Source organism: Neodiprion pinetum, chromosome 4, assembly GCF_021155775.2.
Source record: "Neodiprion pinetum isolate iyNeoPine1 chromosome 4, iyNeoPine1.2, whole genome shotgun sequence".
Lineage (NCBI taxonomy): Eukaryota > Metazoa > Arthropoda > Insecta > Hymenoptera > Diprionidae > Neodiprion > Neodiprion pinetum.
Genome location: NC_060235.2, coordinates 33,521,934 through 33,548,347, shown reverse-complemented (window position 1 = coordinate 33,548,347; position 26,414 = coordinate 33,521,934). Strand labels below are relative to the sequence as shown.

General features: G+C 39.6%; 1 protein-coding gene across 6 annotated transcripts in view; it reads right to left on the bottom strand.

Moving 5' to 3' along the window:
• Positions 1–26,414, bottom strand: part of LOC124216856 (myelin regulatory factor-like protein) — a 50,707-nt gene that overhangs the window by 19,319 nt on the left and 4,974 nt on the right. Inside the window, exon 1 of one of the 6 annotated variants that reach the window (XM_046621911.2) lies at positions 4,087–4,832. The exons of 1 other annotated variant lie outside the window; for it this stretch is intronic. In XM_046621911.2, coding sequence (XP_046477867.1) covers positions 4,087–4,216 — 130 coding nt within the window. In that variant the 5' untranslated portion in view covers positions 4,217–4,832. Of the gene's footprint in view, positions 1–4,086; positions 4,833–26,414 lie in introns of those variants that run through there. 4 more of the 6 variants (XM_046621907.2, XM_046621909.2, XM_046621910.2 and 1 more) reach the window with 4 other exon arrangements.

Below are 26,414 nucleotides of genomic sequence, written 5' to 3'. Positions count from 1 at the left end.
GTTTAAACGAAACAAGAAATACAAACTTTTCAATGAAAAAAAAACCCCAATCGAAGTGAATAATAATATAAATTCCCAAATTGCAACCACTTTTTTACCTGTCTACTCGTACAGACCGTCTTAATTAGCCACTTAATTATATTCGGAACATCCTGCGATTTAAAACGAAATAAAACAAGTGTTTTATGTGTATATATGTATATTATATTCAGAATTTAGGAAGAGCGTTTAAACGCACGGCAAAGTTTCATTGCACAAAGTTTCGAGTATATATTCGTTGAGGTATTAAACGATAACCTATGATCTTGGACTTGCGATCTCCTCGTTGAAACGATATTAAAAAAAATCATCGAAAAGCGGAGGGGATTTTTAATCCCAGTGCAGCCTATCAACGACAACGTTGTTGCCAAACAATCCGCATTAATCGACGGTGAATGTGTGTGTGTAACGTACCTACTTGAAATTGAAAAACGTAGTTCCGGAAGCCGGGCAGCTGCCCTCGAGGTATCATGTACCTACTGACAACCGGAAGTGCGGCATTTAAGCGAGGGAAGTTAATCGACTGGTTCGACTAAAACCTCCCCGCAGTCGCGGCAGCTGCCCCCGGGGGTTGGCTGTCTGCGGGGTGCTCGAACGATTAGCTATTGTAAGAGAAACGTGGGGGGAGGGGGGGAGGGGGGGGGGGGGGGGGGGGACGAAACTCTAATTCAACGATTATCGTTATTTAGAGGGTTCAAAGGATGTGAGCTGCAGGTTGCAGGGGGCGTCAGGTGCCGATTGTCCCCCTCAAAAACACCCCTAGCTGCCATCTTTCCTCCGATATTATTATACCTATGCTTGTGATAATAACAACAACACGACGTTAGTTATGATTAATCGCCGCGCTTGTTGTGATCGTCGGCAGGAATGTTTGGAGGTAAGAATCTGCAGGACCGGGCGTGGAAATACCCGATTAAAAATGGACATGCGGCTCACCTTGCCAATCCTGACGCGAGTTTTGTCGCAAATCACGGGATATTTACAAACGGTTCGAACATTCTTACAAAAGAAAGTGTAAAACGCAGATCCCGCGGTTTTCTTGCGTCACACCAGTGGATACTCGATATACAATACTTGGTTTATACAACAATACGATTTATCGAACGGGTAAAGAAAATGTGTAAAGTCTCGGAGACCGTTCCATTCCGGCCGCCGCCGCTGCTGCTGCTGCTGCGGATACAAAGAATCATGCTTTTTCTTTCACTTTTTCCTCTTTCCAGGTTTCGAAGAAGAGAATAACTCGTTGAACGCGACTCGATTTCAAAGTGGGTTATGAACGTGGAGCGTATACCTAGGTATACGGGTGTGTGAAAAGTGTGATTCGTTCCTCGGATCGTGAGGAAATAAATAAATAAATAAATAAGTGAATAAAGAAAAAACAGAGAGAGGGAAAAAAATTTGACAATAGACGCTCGACTACCGCGGAGGAAAACGTTTGAATCTGGGTCAGAAGATATTCGACATAGTCTTCGACTGCCAAAGGAACGCGCTAGTTCCCGAATTCCTGATCGTGCAGTCCTACTTTATTGCAATAGTGTTAAAAATTAACAATGCCGCGATCCTAAATTCTGAAAAAACTTTTATCATTTTTTAAAACGCAATTCCACGTCTACATCGCAGCCGATCACGATCTTCCAGTCAATGAATCACCACTGTGCGAAAATTATATTGTCCCATTCGCAGCGATATTCTGCGAAGGCGCAGAGGAAATGTAAGCAGCCTGACACGGTGTCTCTCTTTTACTTATACACTCATCCACGCTGTTCTTTTTGGCAACGAAACGAAATGCGCAATAATTTCGCACGCAAGTTCCGCTGAATTGCACGAGTTCAATATTGTCAAAATTAGATTTCGCACTGTGTGTATGTATATATATATATATATACATAATGTTGCACGCACGGGGTAGAATAACATCAGGAGCTTTAACCCTGCGGGATATTGTGAGGATTATAATTGGAATGCTAGCATCGAAACTCGCGGGTATATAAAAATATATGATATATGTATAATATATATATAAAAATCATCACGCGCCACCGACGATCCGGAAAACATTAAAGTTAATGAGAAAAATCTTCACATTTTTCTCACACTCGAAAGTGATCAATTATATGTATATGTACGGCATGACCATGAAAATTCACGAGATCGAACTCGGCGTATAACGTGAAAGTGATTAAAAAAATTGAAAACAACGACAATTTTACAACGTTAGAATAACTTTGAATAAGAACTGCGTTTGTAAAATATCAGTAAGTTTCGTTTTATAATATACCGGTTCATTGAGTTTCGAACCGGATCTCTCAATTTGCGAAAAGTAACGATAAGTTGCGAATTACTTGAACCTGGTGACAATTTGTACTACGCTGAAAATAAAATAAAAAAATGAAATCCACGCGTCTGCATCAATATTAAATACTGCAGGCGATGATCCCGCTTGATGGTGACGGGGGAAAAATATCCAAGAAACGAGGGAACTGCAAAAACCGGAACGCACGGACCGCGGTGTGTTTGGCATATAATATTGCTAAAAATACAGAATCGTACGTATGTATGTAAACGTGTGCGTCTATATGTAACACGAAATTTCTCTGAGCGCGACTCCGTGCGGAACGAATCGCGAGTTACAACCTAACTTGTAAGCCTACTTCATCGAGATGCGCTAAATGGTTCGGTAACGAATCGCAAACGGGTCGCAGCTCAGCACGCGGTTTGTAATATAGGTAGGTAGGTACCTAATGTAATACAAAATGTGGGCTAACCGAAATCGTCGAACCGCTGCGGAACTTTTGAGAATTTGCGGGATGATTCAGCCGTGTTGCGCAAAGAAATTAGCGAGAAGTCGGCCTAGCACTGCGATTATTGCGTAATTTTCATTTTCTTTTTTTTTTATTTCTTCTCTTTCCCTTCTCGTCCAGTCGTCGAACGTGCGAGAGCCCATTTACAGTGTAAAACAGGAAACACCCGTGCCGGATTAATAGTGGGAAATGAATTTCGTATCACACCTGCGGACACGTGGTTGTAAATTATATAGCTATGCGACTTTGCGTGTAGGTATGTACATAATATTCGACTTTCGAAAATTAGCATCGTTTATACCGCAATTATAGGATCGAATTTATTTTACCACCCATGCGGAATTACCACGGGTGTTTAATTTTATCGTGCAATACATGTTTACTAAAAATGTTAAAAATAGCCGCCGCGTAAACTGAGGACAAACAAATTTCTAAGTTCATTGCAAAGTGGAGTTGAAGGCCACGGGCTAGTCGAAAAAGGATCTAAATCGATTTTAGGCGATTAGACGGTTTGGGTTTATTTTTTATTATTTTTTTTTTATTTGTTCTCTTTAAAAAAGATACACTTCAATACGACCCATGCAATTAGCCCGATTTCAGCTTTCGATTCTTTTATTTGCCGTCCGTGGCTGGCCGTTCAAGACTCAACGAAATATTCAGATCGAGCGTGTTTGTCCAACTGAAAGTGTGTAAAAAGCAGAAACACTCGATACAAACACCCGACAAACAACAGACTTTCATTTGTACGGCACGAGCCGCTATGCAGCGACAAACACAGCGCGACGACAAGATGATCCGAAATGTATCATAACCCACCTATTCGATCCGACTATACAAATGGACACGCCTCGGGTATTTCCGCGCGTCCGCGAAAAAAAAAAAAAAAACCAGAGTACAAGTTGTGCAAACATAATCACGCTTCCGCCGTTATTGTGAAAATGACAAGAAAAAAAAGCAAAGAAAAGAAAAAACCTTCCGACAAATTTCTCAAAATCAAACGCACGACGCGGGAACAATAAACACGTGCAGATTGTTTTCCAGGATGTTTCTCGAGTCTGGGATGAATTTTCGAAAACTTTGGAGGAAGGATAAACCATCAGGTCTGTCTGTATAATCGTTTGGAAGCAATCGGATGGACCGGAAAATTAATCGTTTTCTTTCGTTCGAATATCAGTCTGCTCGTTTTCGCATCTGTCGGCGAAAACTTGGCGTCTGTTTTGAATTTCCCGCCAATTTCGCGGCTCACCTGCAACTTGGGTCAAGAGGCGTCGAGTCGTCGAGTGCGGAATGACGCCCGAGTCCTCGTGTTCAACGGGATGACCTGGAGTGCTCTGAGAAGAATCGGGATGGTGCTGAATCGCCCAGGGAAACTCCATCGCGGATACGATTTTAGTCGTTAAATCGATGAACGGCGCGTTCAGCACTTCGCACGAACGAGTGTCTCGCGTCAAGCACTTTTACACTTCACAAAGTCCGCTACATGCTGCAGATTGTCTAGCGTTTTAGACCAAGAAATCAGTCCAGCAGCATGTAAGCGTCCGCCGGCGAAACATCCGGCCCAGGGTTCATCTCAGATTCGAAAATTATCGCCAAATGACAGGCGAAAAGCTTCCCTCAAGGTTCACCAAAAAAGTTACCACCACGCGCGATTTTACCGTTTTGTTTTCCCGGTCCTGCAAAGTCGCACTTCACTCCGGAACGTTCCCGAAAAACCCTTTCATCGCACTCGGTGTTCCGTGTTCGGTTGACTTCGTACACGTTTCTGGAGATGTTACATGTCCGTTTTTCTCGTTTTATGTTTATTTCAAATTTTTGCAGCTCCGCGTTCCAACCAATCAACGACAAACGAATTTTCAACGGATTTTCAACGAAGCAACGGTACCGTCAGTTGAACTCGAATCGTCCGTCACAAGAGCGATAACTCGCGTCAAACCATAGGATAGAAAAGTTCCGCTAGTTTCAAGTCGTAGGTGATATCGAATGCCAGCTCTTGGGAGGGTTGAGGTGGTGGGAGAGGTCGGCCTGGCCGCGGTTCCTTCGCGCAGTTACAAACCTGTGCAACACAGTGTTTGTAGCAACCAACGGAACCGACCAACTTCGGCGTACCTACGTAGAAGAAAGTGGTGGGAGTCGAGCCGACGAGGGCGGCGCTAACCTCGAGTCGTCGAACATGGGGTTGCCAAATTACACCCCAGGCATCGTTCCAGGGGACGACGGTGATCCCCACCCCTTCTTTTTTCAAAAAATTTTCATCACTCGCTAGTAACTCGAAAGGTTTTATCGGAATACCCCTTTTTATTGCCTAAAACTACGCGTCGTTGAAGGTTTTTACTAATTTTCCTTACGCGTCTCGCAGCGTGATCGAATTTGCGAAAGCTGGGAGTGGGAATGTTTTTTCTTTTTTTTTTACTCTTATACAGCTAATCTTGGGCTGTTTCAAGTGTTCGTCGGATATATTGTTTTCTTGTTTAAACTTTTTAGCTGCGGCAGGTTTGTACACCTTGTACGCATTGAATGTGTATTGATGATGTGTGAAGTGCGGCGGTGTGACGTGTACGTACATACGTACAGATCGTCCGTTCTCTGTAATAACTTGTCAATTATATTAGGTATTGGGTATATATATATATATATATATATATATACGTATTTCACGAATGTCTACGAGTTATAATTTATCACGAGATGTCGTGTCTAGGAGTAGTTTTAGCCTTTGTACGATCGTCGTTGCAGGACATTTCTAAACGTCGGATGACTGATATTAAGAACCCCGACCGTAATTGGTAATCAATGCCGATTTCAGTCTCCGGGTAGTAACTCTTAATGCGCTCATTAAACAATGTATTTTTGTATCGTAACCTGATAGTCCTGAATAGTTATAAAGGATATAATAAATCAGCAGGGGAAATTAATTTGAGTATATAATCCGCGTACAACGCTATTACATCCATGCATATTTATAATGTATACAAGTATTTGAATATTTTATAGATTTATCAAAATTCATTAAATCACAAACGGTAGATCTTTGTTGCAGATATTGGAAAGCCGATAGACTTGGTTGAAGGAGGAAAAAATTGTCGCGTGAAAAAAAACTTACCGTGTTCGTACAACGTATTAAAAAAATCTGTGGCCGACCGATTTTATCAGTTTCAATAAACGCACAACGACCATGTTCTTTTTTTCTCCTTAACGACAGTCACCGTTTCGTGTGTTTCGAAAATATTTCTTTCCATACACGGTTACATAATGTTGATATATAACGTGTAACAAATGCATGGCTGAAAATCTTTCATTTCATTCCTTTTGCGTTCAAAGACGGTTGATCAACTGATGTTTATGGTGTGTGTATATGTATAGTTTTGAAATAACGTGCGAGCCGCAGTCCGCGATGCATAACGTGAAATGCAGCCATTTGTCGTAGAAAAAAAAAATAGATTATACAGAAAGCCTAGGTTATAATATTGATTGCGCCATTTTTTCGATGCGCACGATTGCCGTGCAACTGCAACTCGACGATGAATAATTTTACGAGTGTTTCTATTCGGACGGAAATCGATCTTGAATAATCCTAAATACGATCGCGCTTAAGGACGTGTAGGTATATGGTAGTTTTATTTTTTACGTACTCAATTGGCACAGTCTATCCGAATTGGTGATTACTGGATTTTTCTCGGTAAATTAATCACCTCCGCAAGTGTCGATCTGAACGTAATTGTATTTTCAATTGCGATTCGAGGATTATATATGCACTTATTGGAAGCTAAAATCGCATAATTCCTGTTCTACACTGATTGTGAGAAAAATTTTATTTTTTACAGTAACTAGAAAAATTGAGTAAAACAGGTATCGTTAAAAAAAACTGTTTCAATATTGTTGACATTACGAAAAACGAGGTACGCCTAACCATTTTGCGCTACTGTCGATACTTTTTTGGTAATTGCAACGCAAAATCAGTTTCGGAGGTTTACTCTACTTTTTTAGTTAAATAACGCTTTAACATCGATTTATTGTTGCACGAGCGTTAAATTTTCGCAACAGTTACAAGAAAATATAGCAACAGTGATCGTAATGAGAAAGAATCGTAACGGATACTAGACTTTCCGGTAACAGCTAGAAAACTAATTTTCATTTTCTACCTAGAACTATATTTTTCGATTGCGGTAAAGAATAAAAATAGTTAAGGACTGAGCGGTAACCGGAACTAAAAATTTCTCTCAATGACAAACGAGTCGGGGGAATCATGAGACCGCTGATCGGGTTTATGAAAAAATTGGGTTAACACGCAACTTATCAAGTCTCATGGATAGTGATTCTGTATGAATATAAGTTGACAGATCTCATTGACCTCGTTTGACTGCAATTTAGCATGTACAATGCATATTGTCAAACTTGTATAACAGTAAACGCTGCATCGGGACGTTTCGTTTGCCTCGTTGTTCCGAGCCCTGTGAAGCAGGCTGCGCATCACGTAACGTTCGTTACATTCGAGATTCGATTTATCGGTTATTTATCCGTCAGGCAATTGTCTCGAGCACGAAAACGTCGGCGGTGTTCGTTTGAGGAGTTTGCAGGTTGGCCAATAGTCGATACTATTTACTAATTTTCACTGCGAGATAGTCGTAGATTGAGTCGATGATTTATCAAGTTACTTAATGTATCGGATAAGTTGCGTAGGTCTCGTTAAATAAACAAAAATGATAAATACTGGACGTTGAAACAAAAGCATTACAGACATCGAAGCCTAATCTTAAATCACAAATTCTAGAAAGTCAAAAATCAATGCTACGAGGATTCATTTCGTTCAGAATGAACTTTTCAAGTATAGCTACGAATTCGCTGAAAGACTTTTTGACCACGACGTTGATATCGTTTAATATTTGATCACGCAACACGTTGCAGCGATATTAATTACAACCGTGAACTAATAGCAATATTGAATTGAGAATTGAATAACATACACATCCATTCCCGTAGGACTCTATAAAAAAAATAATCTTCCGAATTAAATGAACCATGATGGATTGAAATCTAAAGGACCTACCGGACTCTCACGATTCCAGTATTTCATATGTATTTTCGTATTTTAAAATAGATCTTCGTAGCTCACGAACGCGACAATCTCACGAATACTTAATTCACGGCCTGTCTTTAGAGAAAATTAATAAAAAGTATAAAATTTTGCCAAGCAATCTTTTCAACCGCATAATGCGTGTAATATAAAAATCAGCAGGCTCTGCAGAAGACAGACTATAGAATCGCTTCTGGTATGCGCGTGTCGAAGAGTTTCCCATTTTTTAATTACGCAACAAACGCCGCAGCAAGCCGTGCAGCCAATCAGCAATTAAGTCCTCCGGAATATCCTGCGAATATCGGATATCTGATCAAAGATTGAACATTGCAGCACGCGTAATTCTGCCGTAACGCTTAAATATATTATCATGCGGTTATACAATTTTACTTCCCCCTATCTGTATTCTTCCATATTATATACCGTATCCGGTACGTTTTCTTGCTGCAATTATCTGTGCTCCGACTCCGCAGCTCGTGCCGTTTAAAATTCTTCAAATACCTCGAGAATCATACTCGAGTTTGCTCATTATACGTGTAAATCTGATGCAGTTAGATTAAAAACGGAAAATCGTTCGATGCACGTTCGTCAAAGGATTTTCTATAAAATTTCTCCGCAGTCACGAGACGCCTCGACGATGCCTCGGGATCTTGGTGACGTATAAATTTCTCTTCAATGGTTTATAATTAGACGTTTTCATACCCTATTGTTGTACGTACATACTATATATGTGTGTATAAGACGGTAAAACTTGTACGACCGCGTAAAATAATTGAATGCTTCCTCCGAGCGAAATAAGAAATTTTCAGAGATGTTATCCGACAATTTATAATCGCATTTAATTTATCCCGCTTTAAACATAATAACATACTTGCCATTTGTCTGTTTAAACTTTCCTCGCGGTTGACAGAACAGAAAAGATATCGCGAAACGATCTTCTCATATATACGTAAAAACGGGTCAACTTGATTATTTTTTTTTTAAGGGGATCTTTCGATAAGTCCCGGCAAGCGAGAATCGGAGCCTCAACTTCGCTTCTCGATAGCTGAAGTGTGTCTTGTTTTTTTAACTTTTGTTAATATTGGACCACTGGTAACAAAGAGAAACAACGCACCTTTCACCAGTGTATAATATCAGCTTATCCGATATGACGTTAAAATTACGCCGGAAAGGTTTAAGGAGTGAGTATGTTTCGTATATCGTGGTTTACCAAATTTCAGATGATCCTAAAGACGGGAAGAAACGATTACTCCGAAACATGCATCGTTCCACCGAGAGAAGAAGCCTTTGCCTAAAACTTTCGATAATTCGTGCCAAATTTCGCGGATCGAATGAAGTATCTATCTTTCGGCAACGAAACGACTGCGCAAATCATTCTGCATACGCATATATGTGGTTCTGTAACCAATATTCTCACATGTTCAGCAGATTGAATACAGTAACATTCGTTTACATGTATTCCGGGATTTGTAGGGTACGTATAACGACTACACGTGATCCACACTTGCGCAGGTGATAATTATTTCGGAGGCACGAATCGCAGACTTTCAAAGTCAGCAGTCACGCTGATCGATAGATCAAACACGAACGTTTCGTTGTACGGGAATAATTTTCAGTTTCAAGACTGAAAAGCCAGTTCGATTCAGGGCCGTGCCTAAAGAAAATCAAATTCGAGATGAATATTGAAATTCCCTTTCCAGAGTGGCTCTTGGTATGAAAAAATGAACCTGCTGCAGGAAGGCCGGGTAATTAGAGAAGGGAATTTCGTTTTATACGTAAAAGTCAAATTTGCATCACGGGTCGCACACAAAATTGCAGCAAATACTTGCAGTTGTCGCCGAAGACTCCGCTCAACATGGTTTTCAATGAGGTATTGAAAATTTTCAACCGTATCCCATTGAAATAACTTGAAAACTAACTATTCAATCTAGGCTTTACAGAGTAAAATGAACAGGTTTATGATCTAACGTATCGAATTAACAAGCAGCGAAATTGAAAAATGGGGAAGAAAAAGTTTCAATGTCAAAACGTGTTTACAGTTTAAAATCTGTGAAACAAGACTGTTTTTAAAATAAAACAACATGTTTCGACGCAGCAACCTTATTCGCTCGGTAACACGTGAAAGCTCTGAAGCTTCTTTTATCTACGATGACAACTAGACCAGAATAGGGGGCTAAAACGTGTGATTTCACCCCTTTGAAATTGAACGGTGACTTGCACCCCGACTTTAATTAATCTAAATACGCAATTATTACAATTTATCCGTGAACTTTCTACGTAACAGGTCTCGTAATAAATAAAAAAAAAGGCTTGAAAAAAAAAAGTACTCCCCCCTTCGAATTCGTCAGGGCAGCGACGAACACCCGAAAACCGAATCGTTCTCCTCCCTCCCTCCCTCCCTCCCTCCTCACCTACTCTTTTCTCCACCTGCCCGTAGAAACGTACGGTGCGTGTAATCGACGGGCATTAGCGCGTCGTCGGATCAACCGGAGGCCGCACGCAAACGTGGAAAGGCGGGGGTGTGTAAACGCGTTTCTGCCCCCCTGATCCTCCGGGGACTCGATGATAACATGTAAATATTTACGCCCGACAAATACCCCCATTTACTCGAGGGTTAAGGGTCGAGAGTTAAACGGCGCATTACTTATTTTTTGACATTTACACGACTGCTGTTGCTGCTGCTGCTGCCGCGACTGTATCGAAGAACTTTTATGTCGCATAAGCGGCCCCACGCGATGCGGTAGAATTTATTCGAGGCCTCGTTTCGAGACGTGGAAATACGTTCGTGTGTACGGTGTTTTTTTTTAACCGCAACGCGTAAGATGCTGCAAATTTGAGAGGTGCGATGAGATTTTATTTATTTATTTATTTATTTATTTATTTATTTATTTATTTGTTTGTTTTTGAGCCTGAATTTCGGGCAGCGAAATTTCACCTTCTCGGTTCATCATACGTGTAATTCGAGGAAATCCGTGCTGCATGCCTGCAGATAAATATTTCCAAGAAGTTGGTATTCTCAAAACGTTCGTTTCTTGCGAATGTCAATTGAAACCGGAGTAAACATTAAATATACGTATAATTAATACGAGTTATTCGACGTATATCGCGACGCTATATGTATATTTTTTCGTTACCATAATGAATTAGAATAGACTTGTGGCCGTCGAGTCAATTATATATACCTAGATAATTCGGTATAAAGGCTGCGATTAGCCACGGACGAAAACAACCAGTGAATGCCCGCGTGGTGACGCCGTGTTAAGTATACCGAAATATTTATTTAACATAACAATCGCGCAGGGAAAGGACACGAAGTTATCAAATATGACTAGGGGAAATGTCATTTCTTCGATTAAGAAGGTAGTCGCAATAATAATAAATCTGGGTTACCTGAGCGGAAGTACATTTTTCTCAATCCAGAAAACGTTTCTTTCGTCACGTTTGTTAAGCTCAATCAACATATATTTTTTCTTTTTTTTATTACTCCAATAGCAGTAAATTCATTCTCTAAATACATACAACGAGTTTGAAGGGTAATTTGCGATTTCTATAAGTGAATTTTCCAGACCCTGCAGTTTACACATCAACGATTACACGTAACGAATGAACCGTTTAAAATATTTCTGCAAACTTCGCAAGTAATAATGGCATTTTTCTTCACTATCGACGACTTCGAAAGTTTAATTCTCCGTCTCTCGTGTACAGATCAAGTTACGCATTGTGTAAGCAGAACGGTTTGGAGTTTCATCGTCGCGATTATGAGGCACCAAGGCATTGCACTGCAGTGCTGTTATGTTGCGTACACATGTGCGTACATAAGTTTTATCCATGCGTTCGTTATTTTCATATTTACAACGCCACGCGTGTGCGTTATGTAAATTTGCGCAAACCAAACTGCAGGATCCGGTTGAAATGTGTAATTTGAATATAGAATGGAATTTCGGGTTCAGTGACACGGCGAAAAGTTGGTAAAAAATTAACCGAAATGTATAATATATCTGGGAACATATTTGAACTTTCACGAGGTGAGACATACATTGTTAAGTTGTGTAAACTAAACCGTGAAGAAAAAGTCGTTACACCTACCTAGATATTTTGGAAACCTTAGAATGATCCTTCGAAAAGGATACGTTTAAAACAATATCAGCTCGGCGTTTCAAATAATTTTTTTGAGTAGCCAAATAGTGTTTATCTTTTTTATTCTAAAACCATTCAACGCCATATCGACTTTACGAAAGTTACTAACTCGCAATCTCGTTAATTTTTTACGAAAATAGAGAAAAATTGATGCAACGAACAATGCAAGTAAATTAGGAGGATGAAGTTAGTAACGATAATGTAACGATTATACATCGGGAGGAAAACTATGGAAAAATCATTGTTGCACGTAATTTTATGATTTTCGAGGTGTCGGCTTAGCAAAATATGAGTGTTTATTTTTTTTATCATGGTTTACTAAATTTTCGACATTCTTAAAGGTGCGAAGTACACTGAGAAAATTTTCAATTGTTACAGTAACTAGAAAAATTCAGTAAAACAGGTATCGTTAAGAAAAACTGTTCGAATATTGTTGAAATTACGAAAAACGAGGTACGCCTAACCATTCTGCGCTGTCGTCGATCCCTTTTTGGTAATTGCAACGCCAAATCAGTTTCTTCGGTTTACTCTACTTTTTTAGTTAAATAAGGCTTTAACGTCAATTTATTGCAGCACAAGCATTAAATTTTTGCAACAGTTACAAGAAAATGTAGTAACAGTGATCGTAATGAGCAAGAATAGTAACGGATGCTAGACTTTCCGGTTACCATATCTAAGTAATAAAAACTAATTTTCATTTTGTACCTAGAATTAAATTTTTCGATTGTGGTAAAAAATGAAAATAGTCAAGGACTGAGCGGTAAGGGGAACTAAAAATTTCCCTCAGTGTAACGATTTTTCCCAAACATGCATCGTTTACAGCAACGTTACCAACTTCATCTTGGTGGCAAATAATTTTCGCAACTGGCATTGCGGCTGAAGATGATTCATCATATTATTTCAATATATTTCATTATATTCGATTATATTTGCTCCTGACACGCGGAGAAACGTTCGGACAATCGTTCAAGCAACAAGACCACCACCACCACCGCCGACGTCGTTGCTGCTGCTGTTTCAACGAGTCCGAGGAATAATATACTGTGTCTGAAATTGAAATAATAGGAAGGTTTTTGAACAGCCGATTTCCGATACCCGGAGAGAATCAGGCTCCCCGGGGATCAATTAAGAGCGATAATCTCACTGGTCTGGCTCCGATCGACAGACTCCACATGCCCGGATGATCTTGTACGCTACGTCACGCCGCACCGTCCGTTCGCTGGTACGATCGTAATTCGAATATTTGATCAATCTGCGCCAACTCTACGCGTGTGCGATGTTCGTTACAGTTTTAATTGACGTAGGAACTCGAAACACACGCTCCGTACGTCGATTATCCTTCTTCGATTTCGAGCTCATGATATTTAAGATGCAGAGTTATAGCTACGGCCGCTGATCGTGAGTTAAAAATAATCGAACGCTACTCGATTGAATCGGTAAATTAATCGATTACAACGATTAGTCGCTTGTTTCCTATTTTTTTGAAACGCTGCATATGAAACGAAAGTTTCGTTCAAAATATTTTTCAATTTCAAGTAAAAATATTCATTCATATTTCACTTGTTGTATGAAATAGGTACTTATAGTAAGTAAGACAATGATAGTAATTTATACTTTAATCACATAAATTGATATTGTACTGCGTCGTTGATGGGAGTAAAGAACGAAAACCGATTGTGAGATAAAACAATCCATTTAATCGGCAATTGATTATTTTTGGTTATTCTTACAGAGTTCGCTTCAACTTGCTACCGCAGCGTCGACGTAGAAACATGAATTGTTTTCATTCTTCACCTGCATAACCGATGGAATATAGTTATATTATAGGTGTGAATTTAAAATAAATTTCGCGTTGCCGTGACAAAAAAAATTTTTGGTACGTATTATCGCTGTTCTTTTATCATGGTCACTCGATACTACATTTGCTTTTAACTATTGCGATAATTTAATTTCAAGGCCTTGTTTAAATGAAAAAGTATCTATAGTGTAGACTAAACAAACGGAGATTCATTGCAACGATGCGATAATCATGAAACGTTTTCGCAACTGTACAATTTTACCTCATTTTTTCGTTATATACCAACAATATTCAAACCGTTATTCTACATTTTTAACGCAACTATAACAAATGCAAATATTCTCAGTGCCCGTCAAAAGAATCTAAAGATGGAAAAGAAAATTTCTTCAACATTTTGGAACGCTGTGGTTATAAGTACATGTCAAAGAATCGGAACTTGAAGTAATAAATTGTTGCGGCTGCGATCGCTGTCGCGACTTTTGTCGACGTGTACGTTGCACCTAAATCGCGGTAGGTACTCCGTTCGTCCATTTTTCTTATCCTTTCCGAGCTGCACGTCATGCTCCAAAAGCCTCTTCCCCCGACCCTCCGTCATTCTAGGCGAATTATAAAGAACGTACCGGCAATATTCCCCGGCCGCTTGATATCGATTCGAGGGAAACTTATGGAAGAAGTAGAAATTCTGTACGCCGTTTGATATATCGCGTGTTTCTTCCGCAGCGTCGCGACGCGCCGGCGCAAACCCGGATCCACGGATATTATAATCTAGGATTTCCGTGTGCAGCGGCATCAGCAGAAGTTATCATCGAAGGCTTTCGAATCGGTTGAAAAATATTTACAAGAATTAACGCAAGGATCGGATCGACGTTTTAATAAGTCTTGAAAGTGAATATATTGTATACAGAAACGATCGATTAATGACAATTAATAAACGCAAAGCAGAGACGATGACGATAATTTTATCGAGTCACTTGCGATAAATTCGTAGTTGCAGGTACATGGATTATACCTGCGTTCCTTCTCCGAAGAATAGCGAAGATTAATCTCTTAATTGAACGACAATTGTACCGAATATGAAAATCCGTTTCCCTGCAACGAAGGAGAATAATTTCAGCGGCGCAATCGCTGTGCCCACGTGCAGGCAGACTGGTGGCTGGAGATAATGAAAAATTACATGTGGATAGGTATTAAATTATCGAGGTCAAAAATTGGCGGCATCGCGACGCGCACTGCCGTAAGAAATTCTAAAAGCCAAGTGTTTATTGAACGTAAACGAAGTTTGGAAATCTGCGACAAGTTTACATTTCATCGATTCTTAATTACAGGTGCACGATAAGAAGTCCCGCTTCTTTGAACAGAGCTTATAAATATGGGTGACGTCACACGAGTGAGTAATTTCAATGCCTCAGGCGTGAGCCGATGATACGAAAATACTCGTTACTTTTGCGATAACCAGACACGATGATTGTTTGTGATCGAGTTTATTCTTCGGTTTTTATTCGTTCGATATACAATTCGATGAACAAACACACGATCGATGGAAGGTTTCTTAGGAGGTGAATCTCCGAGATCCGTAAATTGTAACAAACAGTGAAAATCCCTGTACATTCGAATTATATACTTTCTTGATATAATCTTATGCAAGTTTTTCCTTCAAAATATGTTTCAAAAAACTTGAACCACGAGCACAAGAAAACCTCGGTAACTTTCCGACGCAACTACACACACTATAAAATATTTACACGCAATACTACACCACGTATGCATATTTATATACTGCACGACAGGCTTAAATTTAAGATAAAACAAACAAGATATACATAAGTGCAGGATCGCACGCGGCCGAAATGGGAATGAGGGGGGGAAAGAAACGAAAAAAGACAGCGCATAAAAATTGAGATACGTAGCATGGTATCCATGTAACATGCGTACGTATTCACGTATATAGTATGTGGTTTGAAATATAGGCGTATCTGCAGCGTAATTTACACAGGAGGAATCCGCATGTTAAAGTATAATATAAAATATTCGTATATTTTCTACGACTGCATGCAGAATTCGATTCGAGGAGGTCTTCTTCGCTGTCGTCGTCCTCTGATCGAGTTTCCTGTCATGCAAAAACGACGACGACGAGAGGAGGTGGAAATGTTGGCGTGACCAAACGGAAAACACGACATCCAGACATCAGCGAGGGCATATCGAAGGACGTCTTGAGTCCGCGAGAACGAAAAACGTATACGACTAACGTAACGATTGGAAGAAAAATAAATCCAACAGTTTGTACGTAACGATCATTTTGCAAAATTAGGCTGAGAATGTCGGTCAATAGCTGTTTCCAGGTATCCCTTGTGACAATGTACTTGGATCAAGAAAAAAAAGCCGCAAATATCGATCTGCTGGTATAAAGGATGAGACGAGAAAATTGTCTTGCTATCGCCGTCATGTTCGAGATAAAGATACGATACGCGATGCGTGATATATATCGCGAATCGAAGGAGCTGGAAACGCGTGTAACAATGCGGCACGAAAGAAGCATCGAGAACGACTATCAAACTTCGTGAAACTTTATTATACGAGGACAGGCTGATTTTTTATTCTCTTTCAGCAGCATGCGTAAGTTTTAATACAAAGATTCAAAGCCTTGATGCCTGTTATTTTGAATTCTTATCAATAGGATTGTATCAACATTTGTCACGTATGAAATACATACAACTTGACTGTCCTCAGCTTAGAATTATCTCTTTTGCAGCAAGTTTACTATATACGTGATGAACATTAGGCAGAACCGTGCGACCAAACCCAACCGTAAATTATAATATCTTAATTGGATGGTATTTACGTGTCAATTATCCATCATATCGAAAACCAATCGTTTCAAGAAATCGATCGCATCGTGTCGATAGTCCCAAGTCACAAAGACGAATGGTTCGAAAAGAAGGAAAGTCTTTGAGCCTGAAAACTCTCCGATCTCTTCTGACGTTGCATTACGCGTGTCACTTTCCTCGGTCTTCAAAGAAAAGTAGTGAATTTGGCGACAATAAAGATCGCATCGCATCGGTTGAATCGATAAGCTGTGAAGCAGAATCGAGAGTAGGATTAATATCGCAGAGCGTACGTTACGTTGGAGGTTCCAAGAATCCCGTTAAGGTTCTCTCCTCGCCTCCGTTGCGTGGGAGTAGGATAAGAAATAGAAAAGAACAAAGGCGAGTGTCTATTCCGACTCCGTGCATGTACTTTGAGTCGAACATTCCCCATACAGCAGACACGGCATTCGTCCATTGGCGCTGAACCGTGGCGATCGCGGCAGGTGAAAGGTTCGACGTGTTCCTAGTCAATAAAAGACGGGACCGGCTCATTCCTAGCCGGGTCTCGATCCGCCGATCCATCGGATTGCAAAATCGCACAACAGAGAATTGTTGTGCCATCGGCATTAACATTAGCCCGTGCCTCTCGAGATGCAAATTTTTACAAAAAAAATACAAATAAATAGCTAACGGCATCGGGTGTACAAATTTGACAAGTTATAAGTTGTGGGAATTTATTTGGTACCCATGCGTGAGGAATTAACGGCTCGATCCCTGCACTTTGAGTATAAGTTGTACGATTTATTGCTGCGTATATACGCGTGGTGACGAAATGTCAGTTGACGATGTGTTGAAACGGCGTTGTCGACTTTCGGTGAATCCAACGAGATGGGAGCAAAAACATGGAAAGATGAAAAAGTCGAAGGGCCACAATGTCGAATTTTTAAAGAAGCTAAAGTTTAAGATATAGAATTGAAAAATCTTTAGAAGTATAAGTATAGAGAAGTAAAAGAATCGAAAGTTTAGAACATGTAATGCCGAAATGTAGAAAATCGTTAGTATTCATCTTGATAATATAGAATCGTACACGGATTCTCAATTTTGCCGTTCTACGTTGTGACCTTCCTATATTTTGTCATTTCGCATTTCGACTTTCTGTATTTTTAATTTTCTGTACTTGGACTTTCCATGTTTCTTAAATTTTTTAAATAAACTTTTCGCCTCTATAAAAATTCGATGTTCCAATTCTAGTTTCTCACCTCCTATCATCCGTCGTATCTTTGCTGTGAGAAATTGGGTCTCACGTGGATTTGCACGTTTAGCGGGCGTTTGCTTGGCGAGCATTGCAAAGCTGTGAATACCTGTTAGAGACGCGAGGTGCGTCATCGTCGTGCGATTAACCGAGCAAGAAGGCATTCGCGTTACACTCACATTTGGTCGATGTGTAACAAATCATAGCATGAACACTGTGCAACGAAGAATAAAACTTGATCCATGAACCGCGGTTACGTGATTCAATCGAGAACACGATCCGCACGCTGCGCTGTTCAGAGACTGTAATTTCGTCGCCTCGTCATTATCTCGGGATAAAACGCAACGAGGTTTCCGATAACGTTGCTTTTGGATACGACATGTTTCTAAACCCGTCCTTATATTATAATAACAATTATATTATAAACAATACGATAAATGACAATTGGTAGGTAGAAGATTATACAATCGGTATACCAATTTACCGACAATTTTTTCAACTTGTATAAAACGCAACGCGTGAATAAACTTAACTTTTCAATCCCGCGAATCAAGCGATTCGAATATTGCGTCGATCGTTGGAAAATAATTGTATCACTCAACGTGTTCGTTCAATTACTCTTGGAAAATCCGACTTCAAACGATAAGATGATGCGTTAGAGATGAAAAACTTGTCTGTAACTCGGTTGACAATGCAATAACCCTGACTCTCGATCCGGAAGTAGTTGGGTACCGCCCCACCTGACGTAATGGCTCTACCTACCTGCACAACCGTGTGTGAGTGTGCGTAAGCACAGCGTGTACGTGCGTAACGACGAGCCGAGGAACAAGTGTAAAGTAGACGTTGCCGAAACGCAGACATCCGAAGGCTTATCTCGATTCATGGTTCTCGGATCGGGAAGGGTTAGGAGAGTCTAAACGGCTCTTGCCAACCGGACGACTGTGAAAGTACCAGGTTGAACAAGTCAGAAAAGTGCAATTATTATTATCATCGTCGTCTCGTCGTCGTTTCGACAAGTCGAGAACACGCGAACGGAGCCAGTGGCTCGTTTTACGTTATGCTGCGATATAGACATAAAATACGATCCGGAAAAATTTACGGGAGTTTTCTCAACGATGAAAAAAAATTCTGTCATTCGTCAAGATTTTCGCCCGGTCCTCGATAATCTCTTTCTTTTTATCTTTTCGTGTTGCTGATGTTTTTTATTCTCTTCGTTTAGCTCGCTAAATATCCGAAACTGATTAATCGTGTGCACCTTTGGGCCTTGGATCGATTGGCTTATTGCTCGTGCGGGCAACGTATGAACGGAATCACGCGTTATTATTTTTCCACTTGCGTCACAATTCCAAATTTGCTTTTTGCTGGTTACATATATTATACCCCGCACGTAACCGACAATACAAATTTTAAATCATCAGACTCGACGATTTCAATGGAAATCTCACGAAGGATTGCATGCGGCCGTAAATCTTCCGCAGAGATAATATATATGTGTGTGTGTATATATATATATATATATATATATGCAATTACAGTATCACCGGATGAATCTGGTAGAGCGAACAATTTTCCATGAGATTCTACGCTTCCTGTAGATTTACGAACCGAGCGATAATATCTCTAATCGTTGTTAACAAAGAACATTTCGCCTCGTAAAAATATTTGAATTATCCTGTTTTTTCTTTTCTTGCTTCTTTTTTTGTTAAATTTATTTATTAATTTCATTCGTTTTCTTTTCAGTTCGAGGTTTCTTTTTCTCTCCCTTTATCGGTGTTTTTTACTTTTTTCTTTTCTTTTTCTCCCAAACTTTCTCAACGAACAACCAGAGCGTGCTGTCGCTATAAGAGCTCTGGTAACGATAAAAATAATCGTTTATACTGCATTTTCTATTACACACGTATAAAAAAGCTGAAGTTTTGCACTGGTGGGATATTTCGATCGACTTCAATTCGATGTTTATAGTCTTTTGTACCTTTCGAAAAAAAAAACATAGATAAAACAGATATCGAACTTTCTCCAGTGCGAACGAACGACCGGGGAAAAACTTTGTCCGTCCGTCCGTCCGTCAGCGGATCGACAACGACTGCAGAGATCGGAGGAAGAAAAAGCCCACTTCTCGACAAGACTTGAACAGTGTGTTTAATTTATTACACCTGTATACCGTTGCACGATCGGCTATAAAGTTGCGGTAGTTGTAAATACTCCGAATGACATATTAATCCAACGAAATCGAATCGAAACGATAGGTTGCGCCTTTGTCGCGTCGAGCATGAAAGGAAGAGCAAAAAATGATAAAAACGGATACTAGAGTCGTGAATTTGATGTGCGTACGAACGAGGATAGAGACATTTCTGATGAAAACGGGAATAGGCAATGACCGGTAGCCAAGCGGTCGTCGATGTTTGACCGTCTCTGGCGCTGACGATAATTGGATATAGTATAATCTACGTGTATTAGACTTTTGAAAAAAGCGTCCCTCCGACATGAAGACAACGTGAAATGTGCACAGTCCGTGAAACATTTCGATATTTATAAAAAAAATATTATCTTCTCGTCAAACACCAGACGACCGCGGCCTCGTTGTTGTTCTTGAAAATTGACGCACACCTCGCACACGTATTACCGGAGGTACGAGGTATAATGCTAGCGAAAAGTTGACTGAAAGAAGTGAAGGCGCAGTAATACGTGCAACATTACACCGAGAGTAATTTTTAGTTTCAGTTACCGCTCAGTCCTTGACTATTTTCATTTTTTACCACGATCGAAAGATACAATTCTAGGTACAAAATGAAAATTAGTTTTTATTACTTAGATATAGTAACCGGAAACTCTAGTATCCGTTACTATTCTTGCTCATTTACGATCACTGTTACTTCATTTTCTTGTAACTGTTGCAAAAATTTAATGCTTGTGCTGCAATAAATTGACGTTAAAGCCTTATTTAACTAAAAAAAGTACAATAAACCGAAGAAACTGATTTTGCGTTGCAATTACCAAAAAAGGATCGAGAATAGCGCAAAATGGTTAGGCGTACCTCGTTTTTCGTAATTCCAACGATTTCGAACTGTTTTTTTTTTTCAACGAAACCTGTTTTACTCAATTTTTCTAGTTACTATATAACAAATGAAATTTTTCTCAGTGTATAGAATCATCTACCGCGTGCATTCGCAACGCCCAACAATGCACCGATTCGTTCCTTCTGCAATTGAAACGTGTATTCGATGCGCATGCAGAAAAATAGAGGAAAATATCGGCAGTTCGTTAACGGAAAATTTTTCGTCTTCGATTACCGTTAGTTTAAACCTCATTCTCCGGGATTTGTCTCAGCCTCCGGATCACCGTCACCCGTAGCAGCTGTGTGTTATAACAACTAATTCGAATGTGAAAAACTGGATTCGACCGACCGACCAACCGGCGAAGCGACCATCTTCCGCCGGAGGGGAACCCATCAACGATGATTACGATGATTCGTCGTTGTGACGTCGAGCTTCGGACATTGACGCACGAATCTGCCATCAACGTGTGTGCAACTTCAGCGATGTACGATCGGTAAGTGCGCACTGATAGCGAAAGAATGTCCGGCACATGACTATTAGCGTATAGTACGGATTTCAACTATAAAAACGTTTCATTTGACTGTTCTCTCGCACAGTTGATCTTAGTTGAGCTCAGCACGCGTAGAAAAAAAGGCGTTGTTACGCATAGTTGTCGCGAAATTTTATTCCAGGTGTCTACTTTTAACCCATTCGCTTTCTTGTACGCTACATTGATTTCAGTTGTTTTTTTTTTCAACAATTTTCGCGAGATATCACTGCACGTAATTAAATAATTGTCGAGTATATGAAATAGGGGTAAAATTTTCCGACAAATCGATGACTGCCGGTATTCATTTGTTATAATTATAATTCTGACGTTGCTAGAGAAATGTAAATTTTCAAAAAAGACACAAAAACAAAGTGCTTCTCTACTAAAAAAAAAAAAAAAAAAGCATTTTGAGTAAATATTTTCATTTTAAAGTTAACGGGTTAGCTAAATATTTCTCTCTATTGTATTCCTAAAACCTTTTCGGTTTTCGCCGATACGAGTTCACCGAAACCTTATACCGAACAACTCGTTACGGAATGCATTGTCTAGTGTACATTATATCTGGTTTTGATCCCCCCCCCCCCCCCCCCGTGCATTTTGCGCTGGACGCACCTATAAGGTGTGCAAATACGTTGCACTTTTCTCGACATACGACGCCCGTGAACCGAGCTGAGAAAAGAATTTATGATGAATAGAAGAGAATAGAACGAGATCTTTCTCTCGTCACACAATTAGGTGTACCTGTACTATTCATACAGTGCGATGTTTGTCAGAAGACGATTTTTAATTGGATTTCAATTTCACCGGCACGACGTTTTCAGAAATCGTCTAGTCGTATTGAAACTATTTGGAACTTCGTTCCGATATGTTTTAAGATTTATACGAATTACTAATAGTGAATGGGAACATTCGCTTATCGTCTTCAAGGAAATGATCCCCTTAATGGAGGTTATTTTGACCGTGATATCGCGTTAATTATGCTGGCTATTTCCAGACAATTTCTCGGATTATATCTCGTCGAAATCGTGACGATATAGGTTGCCGAAAAATTCCGCTTCTCCAATGATGCGAGTTCCGTAAAAATTGTTAAAGAAATTTCGCCGGCTCGAACTGATTTTTCTCATCAGTTTACATAATAATTTTTTTTTTACACACAGCGATTCAATCTCCCAACATATTCAGCCGGCGTTTATTAAGATAATTTGCTCGGTACGTAATTTCATAGACGTGAATCTAATTTGATTCATAATCGAAAGGCTTATTATTACTCATGGATGTATAATAAATGGCGTCGATAGTCGTATATATATATGTCGGAATTTCAAGCCTTGTTGTTACCACTAATAAGACTTTCTATAGCTGAAGATTCACGGCGTAAAGTTCAAGGTGTTTAAGTAAAGTTAGATACGTACAACATATTACAATATAATTGACCACAGTGGGCAGATTTATCGACGACACTTTGAAAATGAGGAAGCAAATCGCTATACGCAAGGTATGGATCGTTGTTAGCAACGCGGATGAGAATATAATAGAAGAAGAATGCGAGAGAGACAGAGAGAAAGAGAGAGAAACTGCACAAATAAGCGGAGAGATTGAAGAATGTATGTGATATACGGATTGTTGATAGTTCTAGAAAAACGATTGCATAACATCGTCCGCGTTTATACACTCTTAATAGATAATAATATATAGAAGTTACAAAGGACATTTGTACCGATAACCTTGTGTTTCTTATTCTTTTGTTTTCTTTTCATCATATTTTCTTCTTTTCTCTTCTGCACACGTCTTGTATTTTTTATTTCTTTTCTTTTTTTTTTCTTCTTTATTAGTTTTTTTTTTTTTTTTCAATTTTTTTTTCTCCTTCTGACGAACGAGTTTACCTTGAGAAAATTTTTCATTGTTTCTCTCTTCGTTACAACGCTGTCTCCCTGCATTTGTCCTTTTATTTTGGTTTTTGTTGCACGGTGGGGCAGAATTCGGGATTAAAAAGGCTGTACCCAATAAACCGAAGAAGATTTATAAACGTGACACGTGGAAAAGTACTGTTGTTATTATTATTATACAGCCGAGTCGTCAGTCACGCATTGTAATTTTAATTTGGTGAAAAACACCGAACTGACAATCGGACTTTCCGCGATCTCTGTCCTCCCTTTTTCCACTTCGTCATGGTCCAGATCACAAGCTCTGCATTTCACGTTCACAATCATTTCCAGAAATGATCATCGTTCGTGTAACTACGAGCCGGAAACCGGATGGAGTTGTTTTTTTTTGTTTGTCGGTGATTTTTCCGCAGCGGTTGAAAATATTCGGCGTGCATATCAGCTTTTGATGGGAAATCGAGGCGGTCTCACCGACCCCCCTAAACCTCATCTAACGCGGTAGTAAAATTTTCGCGGAAGTGACCAACCGCGTGTTTCCGGCAACTATAATTTCGCAAATTGGACCCGCGTCCGTCGTCGCGTCATCGCCATGCTCGTACGAGGTATACCTCCTGTACGATCGCCCAGATTACCCATGCAATTACGGATACAGATACACCTTTACCTACCGGCGTACTACAGTAACTAGGAAAATTCAGTAAAACGGGTATCGTTAAAAAAACTGTCTGAATATTTATTTATTTGTTTATTCATTTATTTATTTATTTATTTGTTTCTTATACGGCCGCAGCCTTTTTGAAGAAGAAAAAAAAAAAGATACATATGCATTACACTTATAAGTAATCAAATCCGATCAATATCCGCTGTTACAACCAATTTTAACCTTGATAAAAGAATGAACCAAAACTTAAGATTAAAAATTCCAAAACTTAGATTTCAATAACGACGCCACACGACGAACGCTTAACGAAAAATCATACAAGTCGGGCAAAATGAAAGAACAATTATTGTACAGAGTACACATAGGAAAGACGGGCTCACAGTCGAAAAAGCGAGCACGTCCCACTCTAGGGTAGAAAAGGTCAGGACTCCGAGTCGCGTAAGTTTGAGACCGAGTAGGTGTGAGCCCTCGCAACTCAACAGATAGAATATTCCCGGACATAACCTTAAAAACGAACAGCAAGTCAACAATCTCCACAGATGAGAGGATGGAAGGAACACTAAATTTAGCAGCAACTCGATGGGAGTCGTGATCAAACTTATGCATAGGGGACCTGAAGACGTTCCATCACATAAATGCCATTTTTGTAGTAAGGGCGCCAAACTGTGGAGCCGTACATTAGGACAGATTTAACGAGAGTCATATACAGCTAACGGATGGTTTCCCAGTCCTTAAAACATAGTGTGTTGCGAACAATAAAAAACCACAACTGTTCGGCCCTACGTATGATCTTAGCAATATGAGGTGCAAAAGGCAGACCAGAATCAAATAGGATCCCAAGATCCTTAATTGAATCAACCCGTGAACAAAGATGAGAGCCACCTAGTGTGTACTCATGAACAATATAAGAGCCTCGGGCTAAGGACATTGATTTACATTTACTAAGGTTTAGCCCTAATTTATTCATATTGCACCAGCTCATTATTGCACTAAGATCGTCTTGCAGCTTGATGGAGTCAGATAGGTTACAAGTTTTCATAAAAAGTTTAATGTCATCGGCGAATGAAAGGATATTGCTAGACAAAGAGGTAAAAACTATATCGTTGATGAATAATAAGAACAGAAGTGGCCCCAAATGGGAGCCCTGTGGAACCCCAGCAGAGGCAGAGAATTCTCTGGAAAGAGCCCCAGAGATTTTTACCTTGAGTTTTCTATTCAACAAATACTATACGAATATTGTTGGAATTACAAAAAACAAGGTACGCCTAACCATTTTGCGTTATTGTCGATCCTTTTTTGGCAATTGCAACGCAAAATCAGTTTGTGAGGTTTACTGCACTTTTTTAGTTAAACAAGGCTTTAACGTCAATTTATTGTTGCACAAGCGTTAATTTTCGGCAACAGTTACGAGAAAATATAGCAACAGTGATCGTAATGAGAAAGAATCGTAACGGATACTAGACTTTCCGGTTACTATATCTAAGTAATGAAAACTAATTTTCATTTTGTATCTGGAACTATATTTTTCGATTGCGGTAGAAAATGAAAATAGTTAAGGACTGAGCGGTAACCGGAACTAAAAATATCTCTCGGTGCTTGATTTTACAACTTATTCCTTATGGCTAGAGACCGGAGTTCATTATAGAAGTGGAAACGGAAGGGGGTCGTTTATTTACTCATAGTTTTCTTACCTATAGTTTATATCTTCGCACTGTCGACCCATATTAACCCCGTTTATACGTAATTATTCAATACAACCAAAAGTAGCTTGAAGTTCGACACATCAATTATTCATGATGATTTCCGTTACCATTTTTGCCCGCATGTAAAGGATCGCTGTGTTAATCAATGTCGATATCACAATTAATCTAAGATGTGAGTTTTCAACCTCTGTAAAATGAAAAAATGTCCGTACCGCAGGGCAAGACGATGCTGGAACGAATGGAATAATTCTACAAAAAAGTGATCAATTTTGGATGCAATGCAAGTGGGTAAAGTATTTTGTAGACGTATAAGATACGCGGAAAGTTCGAGGCAATGAAGCACTGACTCAATGATAATCTTCGAAAGTTTTTAATTTCATTTCATTCGAGTCTTCGCCTGCCAACAATGTCCAATTCGTAGATGTGTTTCGTTACTTCTCCCAGATATGGAAACTCCATGCTCGGCATACATAAAGTAGGTACGAATCACTCCGTACTGACCATACTTAAGTCGCCGGCGGTTCTACAAAAACCAGACTAGATATTATATCTGGTATACCTTGTACCTAATGCTAAAGCATATTCTCGGAATTAATTGGTGCAGCTGATAGGCGTTAATTTGGGTAGGAAAATAAACGCCCGGATATAAACACGACGATTAGGTCAGATTACACCGATAC